Genomic DNA, 10988 nt, shown 5'->3' with positions numbered 1-10988 from the left:
TCACTCTCTGAGTCTGAGTTCCAGGCTGCTTGCCTGGCGGGGTGGGGGGGGAAGTAGAGGCTCAGTCAGCCCCCCTGTGTGGGGCGTCCATCCCCAAGTGACCAGCATGAGGATATGCCTGTGCTCACAACATGACTCGCCAGGGTGCTGCCTGGGCACACTCACTTGCTGAGAGGGCTGGTCAGGGCTTTGGTTCTCTCCCACTGGAGCTTTCCTAGACAATTTTCCGTCTTCTTTAAAAGGCCTTTCCCTGTTTTCCTTTCCTGGGGCCCCCTCTAAGCCACCATCCCTGGTGCTCTCTTGGGCCAGGGCTATGCTTTCCTCAACTGCAAAACTCTAGCTGTGAACAACTGGAACAGCTTGTTCAGTGGCAGGCACCTCTTCCACCCCTTTGTCTCTGAGGGCACGGGGCAGGCTGCCTTCTGCTGCGCTGCAGGAGTTCATCTCCCCACCTCCCTTTGCTGCTGGAGACACGCTGCTTCTTTCCACTGCCGGGGTGTCAAAGAGACTTTTTCTGTCGCTCTGAGTAGCTTCTGGGATTTCCCCCCTTCTCCCTGGGATCTCAGCACAAAGATGCACTTTGGCTGCAAGTGACCACATCCACACCCTTAGTCACAACAAAAAATAATTCCCAATAAGCATCTCAGCGGGGATGTCATCCACCGCCCCCACTTGTCAATCACTTTGTAAACCATCTTCTTCTTTGTGCGCCATGGCTAAAGGTACAATACTCCTAGATTGTCTACTTAACACAAGCTCTGCCATTGCGCCAGGCAACGGGTCAGATTTTGGAAACATGTTCGACATAACCAGAGAAATTTGTGTCCCTGTAACTTTCCATCCCATGTCTACTCTGTCATTGATTTCCCTCTCTCTCGCTCTGCAGAGCCAAGCCTCTCAACGCCTTTCAAGTAATCCTCGGGTGCTTCAGGGGTGTCTGTGCTGAGGACAGCTGAAATAATGTGAACTGGCTAAGGCTTGGTTTTTCTCAGCTCAGGGCCCTGATTTGTCTGGTGCTCTGGGTAGTTCCTCTGATCACAATTCCTCAGGCTCTTCCTTGATAGGAGATTTACCGTGGGAATTCCTAGGAGAGCAGGGGCAGCGAGTTATAGTCCCTTGTGGAACCCGGGCTTCAGCAATATTCAGGGCTTGGGGCCCTGCTCCAACAATGTTTGGATCTGGGTCTCTCCCCCGGCCCTGCCTGGAGCGGCCCCTGGTCCAGAGCATCCACCCCCAGCACCCACCTGCCCCCCCCGAGCCCCCTGCCTGAGTGAAAGCGGCGCGGGTCGCCCTGGCCTCCGCTGCCGGCAGCTCCAGCACTGCACAAGAGCACCTGGGAAGGGGGAGCGGGTGGGGGCACACACATGCTTGGCAGCCCTCTCCTCCCGTCCCCTCTCCCAGCACCAGATGCCGAGGGGGCTTCTGGCGGGAGACATCTGGAGTGGACCCGCTTGACTCACCTGAGCAGCCGCTGGGGCTTCGGTGAGTGTTTGACCCTCTGATCCACCCACCCACCCCTCCTGCAAACACTGGGCAAGGGGCAGCCCTGTCCCCAGCCCCAGCGACGCTATGAGGAGGCGGAGCAGGTGAGGAAGGAAGCCACATGTGATGGCAGTCCCCTCCCCACAGCACCCATCACCCCCTCCCAGAGCCCACACCCCTCTCTGGCCCCCAAACTCCCTCTTAGAGCCTGCACCCCAAGTTCATCCCAGAGCCTGCATCCCTCACCCCCTTGTGTACCCCCAGGCCCTGCCCCAGTCCAGAGCCTGCACCCAGCACCCAAATTCCATCCCACAGCCTGCACCCCCACCCCCTTCCCACCCCCGCCTCCTGCACCCAAACTCCCTCCCAGAGCCTGTACCCAAACTCCCTCCTACACCTCCACCCGTTACCGCAGCCCAGAGCCTACAACCAAACTCCGTTCCAGAGCCGGCATCCCCTCCCTCCGCAGCCCCTCCCATCCCCAAACTCCCTCCCAGAGCCTGCACCCCTCCACCCATCCTGCACCCCCACCCTGTGCCCCAGCCCGGAGCCTGCACCCAGCACCCAAACTCCATCCCAGAGCCTGCACCCCAGACTCCATCCTAGAGCCCAACCTCTCAACCAGCCTACACCCCAATTCGCTGCCCCAACTGTGCTCCATCCCAGAGCCTGCACCCCAGACCTCCTCCCCCAACCCGAACTCCCTCACAGAGCCTTCGGCAGGTTGGGGGTGGAGTTTGGAGGGCGGGGGCAGCCTCTGAGTGTTCTGGGCACCACCAAAATTTCTACAAACTTGCCCCCCCGTAAGAGAGGAATGATTCTGGGGAAGTCAGTGCCTAACCTCCCAATCCTGCTCCTTTGTCTTTGTTTAATGAGCAGATTGAGGATAAAAGCATTGTATTCAATACTTGAAGTGTCCATACAATCTCTGTGCGCATTGGATTTGAAAAGTTGTCCTTCTTCCTCTGTCCACCACCAGTGTCCATTTTAAATCAACAGATGCACAATGACCCATGGGCTGCTTCCCTAGGATACACAGGCTCACAAACATGGTGGCAAAGAGGACAGATTACTAACTCATCACGGTTTCAGAGTAACAGCCGTGTTAGTCTGTATTCGCAAAAAGAAAAGGAGTACTTGTGGCACCTTAGAGACTAACCAATTTATTCGAGCATGAGCTTTCGTGAGCTACAGCTCACTTCATCAGATACATACCGTGGAAACTGCAGCAGACTTTATATATACACAGAGAATATGAAACAATACCTCCTCCCACCCCACTGTCCTGCTGGTAATAGCTTATCTAAAGTAATCGTCAGGTTAGGCCATTTCCAGCACAAATCCAGGTTTTCTCACCCTCCACCCCCCCACACAAATTCACTCTCCTGCTGGTGATAGCCCATCCAAAGTGACAACTCTTTACACAATGTGCATGATAATGAAGTTAGGCCATTTCCTGCACAAATCCAGGTTCTCTCACTCCCTCACCCCCCTCCAAAAACCCACCCCCATACACACACAGACTCACTCTCCTGCTGGTAATAGCTCGTCCAAACTGACCACTCTCCAAGTTTAAATCCAAGTTAAACCAGAACATCGGGGGGGGGGGAGGAAAAAACAAGAGGAAATAGGCTACCTTGCATAATGACTTAGCCACTCCCAGTCTGTATTTAAGCCTAAATTAATAGTATCCAATTTGCAAATGAAATCCAATTCAGCAGTTTCTCGCTGGAGTCTGGATTTGAAGGTTTTTTGTTTTAAGATAGCGACCTTCATGTCTGTGATTGCGTGACCAGAGAGATTGAAGTGTTCTCCGACTGGTTTTTGAATGTTATAATTCTTGACATCTGATTTGTGTCCATTTATTCTTTTACGTAGAGACTGTCCAGTTTGACCAATGTACATGGCAGAGGGGCATTGCTGGCACATGATGGCATATAAAACATTGGTGGATGTGCAGGTGAACGAGCCTCTGATAGTGTGGCTGATGTTATTAGGCCCTGTGATGGTGTCCCCTGAATAGATATGTGGGCACAGTTGGCAACGGGCTTTGTTGCAAGGATAGGTTCCTGGGTTAGTGGTTCTGTTGTGTGGTGTGTGGTTGTTGGTGAGTATTTGCTTCAGGTTGGGGGGCTGTCTGTAGGCAAGGACTGGCCTGTCCCCCAGCGGCCGCCCCGGGGAGACCTTGCCACGCCCCGCCCCCCCAGCGGCCGCCCCGGGGAGACCTTGCCGCGCCCCGCCCCGCCCCCCCAGCGGCGCCCCGGGGAGACCTTGCCGCGCCCCGCCCCCCAGCGGCGCCCCGGGGAGACCTTGCCGCGCCCCGCCCCCCAGCGGCCGCCCCGGGGAGACCTTGCCGCGCCCCGCCCCCCCCAGCGGCCGCCCCGGGGAGACCTTGCCGCGCCCCGCCCCCCCAGCGGCGCCCCGGGGAGACCTTGCCGCGCCCCGCCCCCCCAGCGGCCGCCCCGGGGAGACCTTGCCGCGCCCCGCCCCCCCAGCGGCCGCCCCGGGTCCGGGGGCCAGGCGGGGAGCGTGCGCAGCGCCCCCGGGCGCAGGGGGGAACTCAGCCCCCGGGCGCTCGAAGGGGCCCCGGGCACCGGGACGGGAGCTGTCCCCCCGGCGCCCCGTGGCGCTGCGGCCAGCCGGACGAGTCCGTTCCGCGGCCGGCAGCTGGGCCCCGGGGCGCTCGGCGGGGAGCGCTGCTGGGGGCGCGGAGCCCCGGGAGCCCAGCACCGAGCGGGCCTCGCCCGGAGAGCGGGACGGCCGGGTCGGGCCGCGGCCACGGCGTGTGCACCGCGATGCCTGATGGGAAATGGCGGGTCACCCGCGGGGCCCGGCTTCGCCCCCCCGCCCCGGCCGCGCGGCCCGTTCCGAAGGTGGGGGGAGCGTCGCGCGCTGGGACATCATCTCGGCGCGACAGCGACGGGGCGGGAGCGGAGCCTGCGGGGTGACGTACGTGTGCACGCTGCGTCTCCCAGCGTGCCCGGGGCCGCGCGGTGGCTGACGGGAGTAGTTTGCACGCAGCGACTTCCCGCGGGGGCCGATGGGAAAAGCGGCCGCGAGACACGGGCGCGCACGGCGCAGGCGCGCTACGGCTCGGCCCTGACAGCGCAGCGTCGCCCCCTGACGCCGGCGGGACTGGACCCGCTGCCGCGCTACGGCGGCCCGTGAGGCCCGGATCCGGGGGGTTCAGCCGGCGTGCGCGGGAGAGGGGGGAGGAGCCCGGCCGGGCCTGGCAGCGCCGCCAGGTAGCCGCGCGCCGGCCGCGAGCGGGGGCCGGGCTCGGGGCCGCCCTGAGCCGGCGGCGGGAGCGGGGGGGGTCGGGGCCGGGGCCGGCGGGCGGGGCCAGCCACTGGGGGGGCCGCAGCATAAAACCAGCGGCTTTGAATTCCCGACCCCCCCCCACACCTGGAGACCCAGAGAGACCCCCCCACACAGACCCAGAGACCCTGAGACAGAGACCCCCCCACAGAGAGACCCCCCCCACACCACCCCCCACAGACCCCCCCACAGACCCAGAGACCCTGAGACAGAGACCCCCCCACAGAGAGACCCCACACACACCACCCCCCACAGACCCAGAGACCCTGAGACAGAGACCCCCCCACAGAGAGACCTCCCCCACACACCACCCCCCACAGACCCAGAGACCCCCCCACAGAGAGACCCCCCACACACACCCCACAGACCCCCCCCACACACACACAGAGACCCCCCCCACATACACACACAGAGACCCGCACACGCGTCCTGTGAACTGGGAGTTCTCGGCTATTTCTTAAACCGCGGGCAATTAGCAGCAAGATTTGAGGAGTCCCTGAACTAGTTAATATCCGAGAATAACAATTACTGCAACCCAATCAAGTAATTTTCATAGTGTGTGTACATATAGACACACACACACATATATATTGGGGCTGTCAAGCGATTTAAAAAAATCACGATTAACTGTGCGGTTGTACAACAATAGAATACCATTTACTTTAAATATTTGGCATGTTTACATTTTCAAATATATTAATTTTAATTACAACACAATACGAAGTGTACAGTCCTCAATTTATATTTATTTTTGATTACAAATATTTGCTCTGTAAAAAACAAAAAAATTGTAAAGATTCTTAAACCTTGGGCCGAGCACTGTTGCTGTTTTTTGAAATCTCACATTGGTACCTTCTTTGCGTTTTGTCAAATCTGCTGTGAAAGTGTTCTTAAAACGAATATGTGCTGGGTCATCTTCCAAGACTGCAGTAACATGAAACATATGCAGAATGCAGGCAAAATAGAGTAGGAGACCTACAATTCTCCCCTCAAGGAGTACAGTCACAAATTTAATTGATGTATTATTTTTTTAACGAGCATCATCAGCATGGAAGTATGTCCTCTGGAATGGTGGCCGAAGCATGAAGGGGCATATGAATGTTTAGCATATCTGGCATATCTTGCAACGCCGGCTACAAAAGTGCCATGGGAACGCCTGTTCTCACTTTCAGGTGACATTGTAAATAAGAAGCAGGCAACAGTATCTCCTGTCAGTTGTAAACAAACTTTTGTCTTAGCGATTGGCAGAATAAGAAGCAGGACTGAGTGGACTTGTAGGCGCTAAAGTTTTAAACTGTTTTGTTTTTGAGTGCAGTTATGCAACCAAAAAAACCCCAACTGCATTTGTTACACTTTCACAATAAAGAGTTTGCACTTCAGTACTTGTATGAGGTGAATTGAAAAATACTATTTTTTTGTTTTATCATTTTTACAGAGCATATATTTGTAATAAAAAAATAATAATATAAAGTGAGCACTCTGCACTTTGTGTTCTGTGTTGTAATTGAAATCAGTATTGAAAATCTATCAAATATATAATAAATTGCAATTGGTATTCAATTGTTATAAGTGTGATTAATCGCGATTGATTTTTTTGAGTTAATCGTGTGAGATAACTGTGATTGACAGCCTTAACGTACATATATAAAATAATACCAAATCCTCAGAACACCAGTATAATGGGGAAACTAATTCTTACCTTAAAATGACAAGTGATTTTATGTACTCATGTGGCACTTGTTGGCATTGCCCTAGCAACAAAGCTATTGAAACAGAAAAGCAGGCAGGGTGCGGCAGTGAGGCTGATGCCTAGCAGGGCTACCAGGGGGAAAAAAAAATCTTTTCATTTTGCCTGTGCTCCTAAGAGGTTGAAAGTTACCTAAACCCCAAAGCATAAAAGTGGGAGCGGGGGCAGGTGCTTTGAAACTTCCATTCCCAGGATCGCCATGGCACATGGGTCATGAGAGACAGAGTCTACAGGGGCCAGGGCAGGGCTTGCAACTAAACTCCCATGTTTCCCTCAGGATTTTCAAACTACACTGGACCCTCACTAGAATGTGGGATTTGGATCCATGCCAAATCCCGCATTCTAGCGGGTACTGCGTTACAGTGGGGACCACGTTACAATGAAAGTTAATGACGGTTACTGAATTTGGGATCCGCAACCACGTTCTATCAGAATTTGTGTTATATAGACACGTGTTCTAGAGAGGGTCCGGTGTATAACTTTCAGGTTCTCGTCTCTGTCAACTCAGGCTATGTCTACCCTATAGCATTTACAGCAGCACAGCTGCAGTGGGCTACCCCCTTGTTCTGTGTTTGGGAGTGGCAGGGGATTCCTTCATGGTCTTTTTCCTCTTTCAGGTGCTTTCAAGGGTCATCATGGTGCACCTTGGTAAGTGCAGACAGGGCTTGTTAAGGGTTGCGTGCACACCATGTTGTACTGACAGACCCCAGTTTCTGCATCCCTCTAAATCAATCACAGTTAGTGGAGAATGTGCAGCCTTCACTGCTGAACTCTCTTAAGGGTTGGTAGAGCAAATCTGTCATCTTTATTGTAAATAAATTGCTTTAAGACCTCAATCTCCTGGCAAGGTACAGACTTTGATTCCATCATGAAGAATAATTTATTGTTGCTGTGTAAGGGAAGGTTACAGCAGTTTTCTTGATTTTTAAATGAAACCAAGCTTTTCTCTAAGGCCTTTGGAATTTTTTGGCTCGACGTCTATACGCATCTGTTTATAATCAAATCTATTGTGACACCTGTTGATCTTCCCTTCAGCTCATCTCCTTATGAAAAATTATCATGGAGGACACGTAGCTATCCGATTGGCTCTTGGTGGTTGTGCCAACAGACCCTTCTTCCGTATAGTGGCCGCATATAACAAGCGAGCGCGGGACAGCAAGTATTTGGAGCAAGTGGGCTGCTATGACCCACTCCCAAATAGCCACAATGAGAAGCTTGTTGGCTTGAACATCGAGAGAATCAAACACTGGATTGGTTGTGGAGCACATGTCACAAAACCGGTTGAAAAACTTCTAGGTAACTCAGTGTGTTTTCCAATCTGAACTATTTGCTTATTTCTCTTCAAAGACAATAGGTTTTCCTTGGTGATCCTCTGCATACTTGGAGTACCAAAGACTCTTTCTTCATTTCTTTGCATGAATTCTTGAGAATATGTATATATGCAATCACCCTTCTTTTGGCCACAGGAAATGGGATGTTTCAGAGTAGCAGCCTTGTTAGTCTGTATCCGGAAAAAGAACGGGAGGACTTGTGGCACCTTAGAGACTAACAAATTCATTTGAGCATAAGCTTTCGTGGGCTGCAGCTCACTTCATCAGATTAAGAGAATGGAACATATAGTAAGAAGATCTATATACACATACAGAGAATCATGAAAAGGTGGGAGTTGCCATACAAACTGTAAGAGGCTAATTAAGATGAGCTATAATTTGTTAGTCTCTAAGGTGTCACAAGTACTCCTGTTCTTTTTGAGGAAATGGGAACGGGTCTCATTTATGGAGACACTGAGCTGGCCGAGACAGCAGTAAAAGGCACTTCAAGCCACTAGAGGGTTGGTGAGAGAGACAATTACTCTCACTTCTTAAAAGTCTCATTAACTATTGGAACAGTTGACCGAGGGTTATCGTGAATTCTCCATCACTGACAATTTAACTTGAGATTGGATGTTTTTCTGAAATATATATGCTAAGAATTATTTTGGGGAAGTTCTATAACGTGTTATATAGGATGTCAGACGAGATAATCACAGGTCTCCCTTCTAGCCTTTGAATCTGTGAGTCTAGAACAGTCATATTGCAACTCCAGCTATAAACATAAATCATCTTTCTTTCAGGTCTTTCTGGATTTTTCCCATTGCATCCTATGACAATCACAAATGCAGAAAGATTAAGGAAGAGAAGAGCCTTGAAAGCCATAACAGCTTCTGAGGAAGAAACTCCAGGTGACTGATAACATCTAACTGAACTGAATTACTCAAAAGGTTACTGTACAGACAACGATCAGAACAGTGTGCCAACTAAAAAGGACAATATATTTACTACAGACAAAGAAATAATAGTGGATGTGAATTATTTCATAAGAACATTAAAGTATTTTGAGGCTTTAGGAGTCCTCAGACAAGGATTCTCATTGTCCTCATTTGTTAATTACTTCTTATTTTGCACAAATTATTAATCTTTCATGTTTGTCAAACTGCAATTACTTAGGCCCAGATCCACCAAGGTAAAATTTAGGCTCCTAAATTCCACTGAAATCCAATGGAAGTCAAGAACCAAAATACCTTTGTGGATCTGGGCCTTCCAGATTACAGCATTCATACAAACTGAATACAAACTCCCGTTTTCTAAATAGCTCTATTGTGGAGGTAGAGAGAGCGTTACTGACTGTCGTAAGAGTCTAATGTATAGGAAGTTGTGCTGGATCAAGGAACAGGTGAGGATGCACCTGGAGGCTTCCTTCTAAACGTCACCTTATCATTACTTAAGACAAGCCACAGTTGGTTTTTAATTTTACAGTGAACTATTTCAAGATTTTTGTTAGAGGAGGGACACTCAGACCTGGCCACTGTTGCTTCTTTATTTTCACCCAATGAAGCCGCAAATAGTGTAAGCGGCAGAAAATCCTTTTTTCGGTGCAGGGGTGCAGCACAGAATGTGACACGAATTACTTAACCACACTACTGTTCTTCCAGAAGGTATCCCACAGAACATGACCACTTTAAACATAGCAAATACTTGGATGGTTTTATACCTTTCTCCCTGAACAGTATTTGATCAAACATTATACATGCGTCCAGCTAAAACAATAATTTAAAAATCCAGGAATTACTACATGATGTTCATAGATCATCAGCCACCCATAGCAGCCATTCATATTCCAGCGTGTTAAGCACAATAAGAATTGAGCTATGTTCAGAGGCAGCCGGCTATCCCTGTTACTGGGAGGAACTCGCACATCATTCATTCTATCGTCTTCCATCCACATTCTAACTCGCTTAAATGTCTTAGGTAAGGCTTGTACCATCCCCGAAGATCACCAACCTCAGACTCTGGTAGACCAAATAAAGCCACTGAGTTTGAGTCATAGAACCATCACCCCAAAAGCCTTAATGCCAATCAGTGCAAATCTCAGAATTGATGATGGGGAGCACATGAGATCTTTCTCAGCCCACACAGTGCAGCGCATCACCCCTTTTAAAGCACTCGACGTAACAAAGCTGAGAGATGCTCACTGGACGATCACAGTATCCTGCTTATTTAAGAAGAGCACAATACAATAGACCACTCTAGTGCTGACAGAAAAGTCGCCTTCCTCAGCTGTTGCTCCAAGATGGCAATCTGCTGCTGTTCCTGCATGTGAGGAAGTTGGTGGGGCTCAAAAGGAGGGCAGCTCACAGCAAGAGAAATGGCTGAGAAGAGCTAGGCAAGTCAGAGGCACTTGAGATTCCTTGCAGGCCTGTGTGTTGCTCCCTTGGCAGCACACCCATAAGGGTGCGGGGAGAAGCATGGAAACTCAGCCAGCTCTCACTTGCCAGGCAGCTGGGAATTGGTTACATTTTTAATGGAGAAGTAAAATCTGAGCAAATGTATACATGGAACCAAAGAAAAATAAGATCTTTTGGGTGATACCTGAAGTCCTGCCTGAAAAGGTTCAGGCAGACATGGCTGGTTTGGATTTTGCCTATTAGTACATTTAAACCAGGGGTTCTCCGAACACATTTTTTGGTGGCCTCGGACTGTGACCACCAATTCTTGCTGGTGGCCGCACTGACACTTTTCCCTAAAATACTTAACTGTAGGAAAAACAAATAAATATGCACATACACGTGTCCAAATCCTCGTAATTTATTTATGTAGGGTTTTTTCAGACTCACAAATAATATGAAAAATTATATTTGTATGTTGAATATTGCTTTTCGCAGCACACTTAGTAGCTAGCTGGGAGTTTGTGAAAAGTGATACTAACAAACATACAAGTATCACTTTTCACAGCCTCCCAGGTAGCTAGTCAGTGTGCTGTGAAAAGTGATACTTGCATGTTTCTTTGTTTCGCTTTTCTCAGCAAGCCCGAGGTTTGGAGAGGGAGGCAGCAGGGGTCTGGGGCAATGGGAGGGATAGAGGTGGAACCAGGGAAGGCAGTGGGGGCTGGGGGCGATAAATGG

General features: G+C 50.7%; 1 protein-coding gene across 2 annotated transcripts; it reads left to right on the top strand.

Annotated features, from left to right (window-relative positions):
• Window positions 1–4579: 4579 nt before the first annotated feature.
• Window positions 4580–8950, top strand: LOC144272118 (small ribosomal subunit protein bS16m-like). 2 transcript variants are annotated; one of them, XM_077829978.1, is made up of 4 exons: window positions 4580–4727; window positions 7165–7195; window positions 7583–7843; window positions 8661–8950. In XM_077829978.1, exons 2-4 carry the CDS (start codon window positions 7183–7185, stop codon window positions 8774–8776), a joined length of 390 nt encoding a protein of 129 aa, XP_077686104.1. In that variant the 5' UTR covers window positions 4580–4727; window positions 7165–7182; the 3' UTR covers window positions 8777–8950. The 2 variants fall into 2 exon arrangements, with proteins under 2 accessions (XP_077686104.1, XP_077686103.1); XM_077829977.1 differs by lacking the exon at window positions 4580–4727 and having other exon boundaries at window positions 6928–7195.
• The last annotated feature ends 2038 nt before the right edge of the window (window positions 8951–10988 follow it).

This window comes from Eretmochelys imbricata, chromosome 11, assembly GCF_965152235.1.
Source record: "Eretmochelys imbricata isolate rEreImb1 chromosome 11, rEreImb1.hap1, whole genome shotgun sequence".
In the NCBI taxonomy this organism is placed as follows: Eukaryota; Metazoa; Chordata; order Testudines; family Cheloniidae; genus Eretmochelys; species Eretmochelys imbricata.
Note: the sequence above shows the minus strand (reverse complement) of the source record. Positions and strands in the feature narration are given on the sequence as shown.

What these genes read in the sequence shown, in the direction of transcription:
- LOC144272118 (XM_077829977.1), top strand. Translation starts at nt 7,144, where the DNA reads ATGGTCTTTTTCCTCTTTCAGGTGCTTTCAAGGGTCATCATGGTGCAC. An exon ending in GGTCATCATGGTGCACCTTG is followed by an intron (nt 7,196 to 7,582) that starts GTAAGTGCAGAC and finishes TCTTCCCTTCAG; the next exon opens with CTCATCTCCTTATGAAAAAT. An exon ending in ACCGGTTGAAAAACTTCTAG is followed by an intron (nt 7,844 to 8,660) that starts GTAACTCAGTGT and finishes TCTTTCTTTCAG; the next exon opens with GTCTTTCTGGATTTTTCCCA.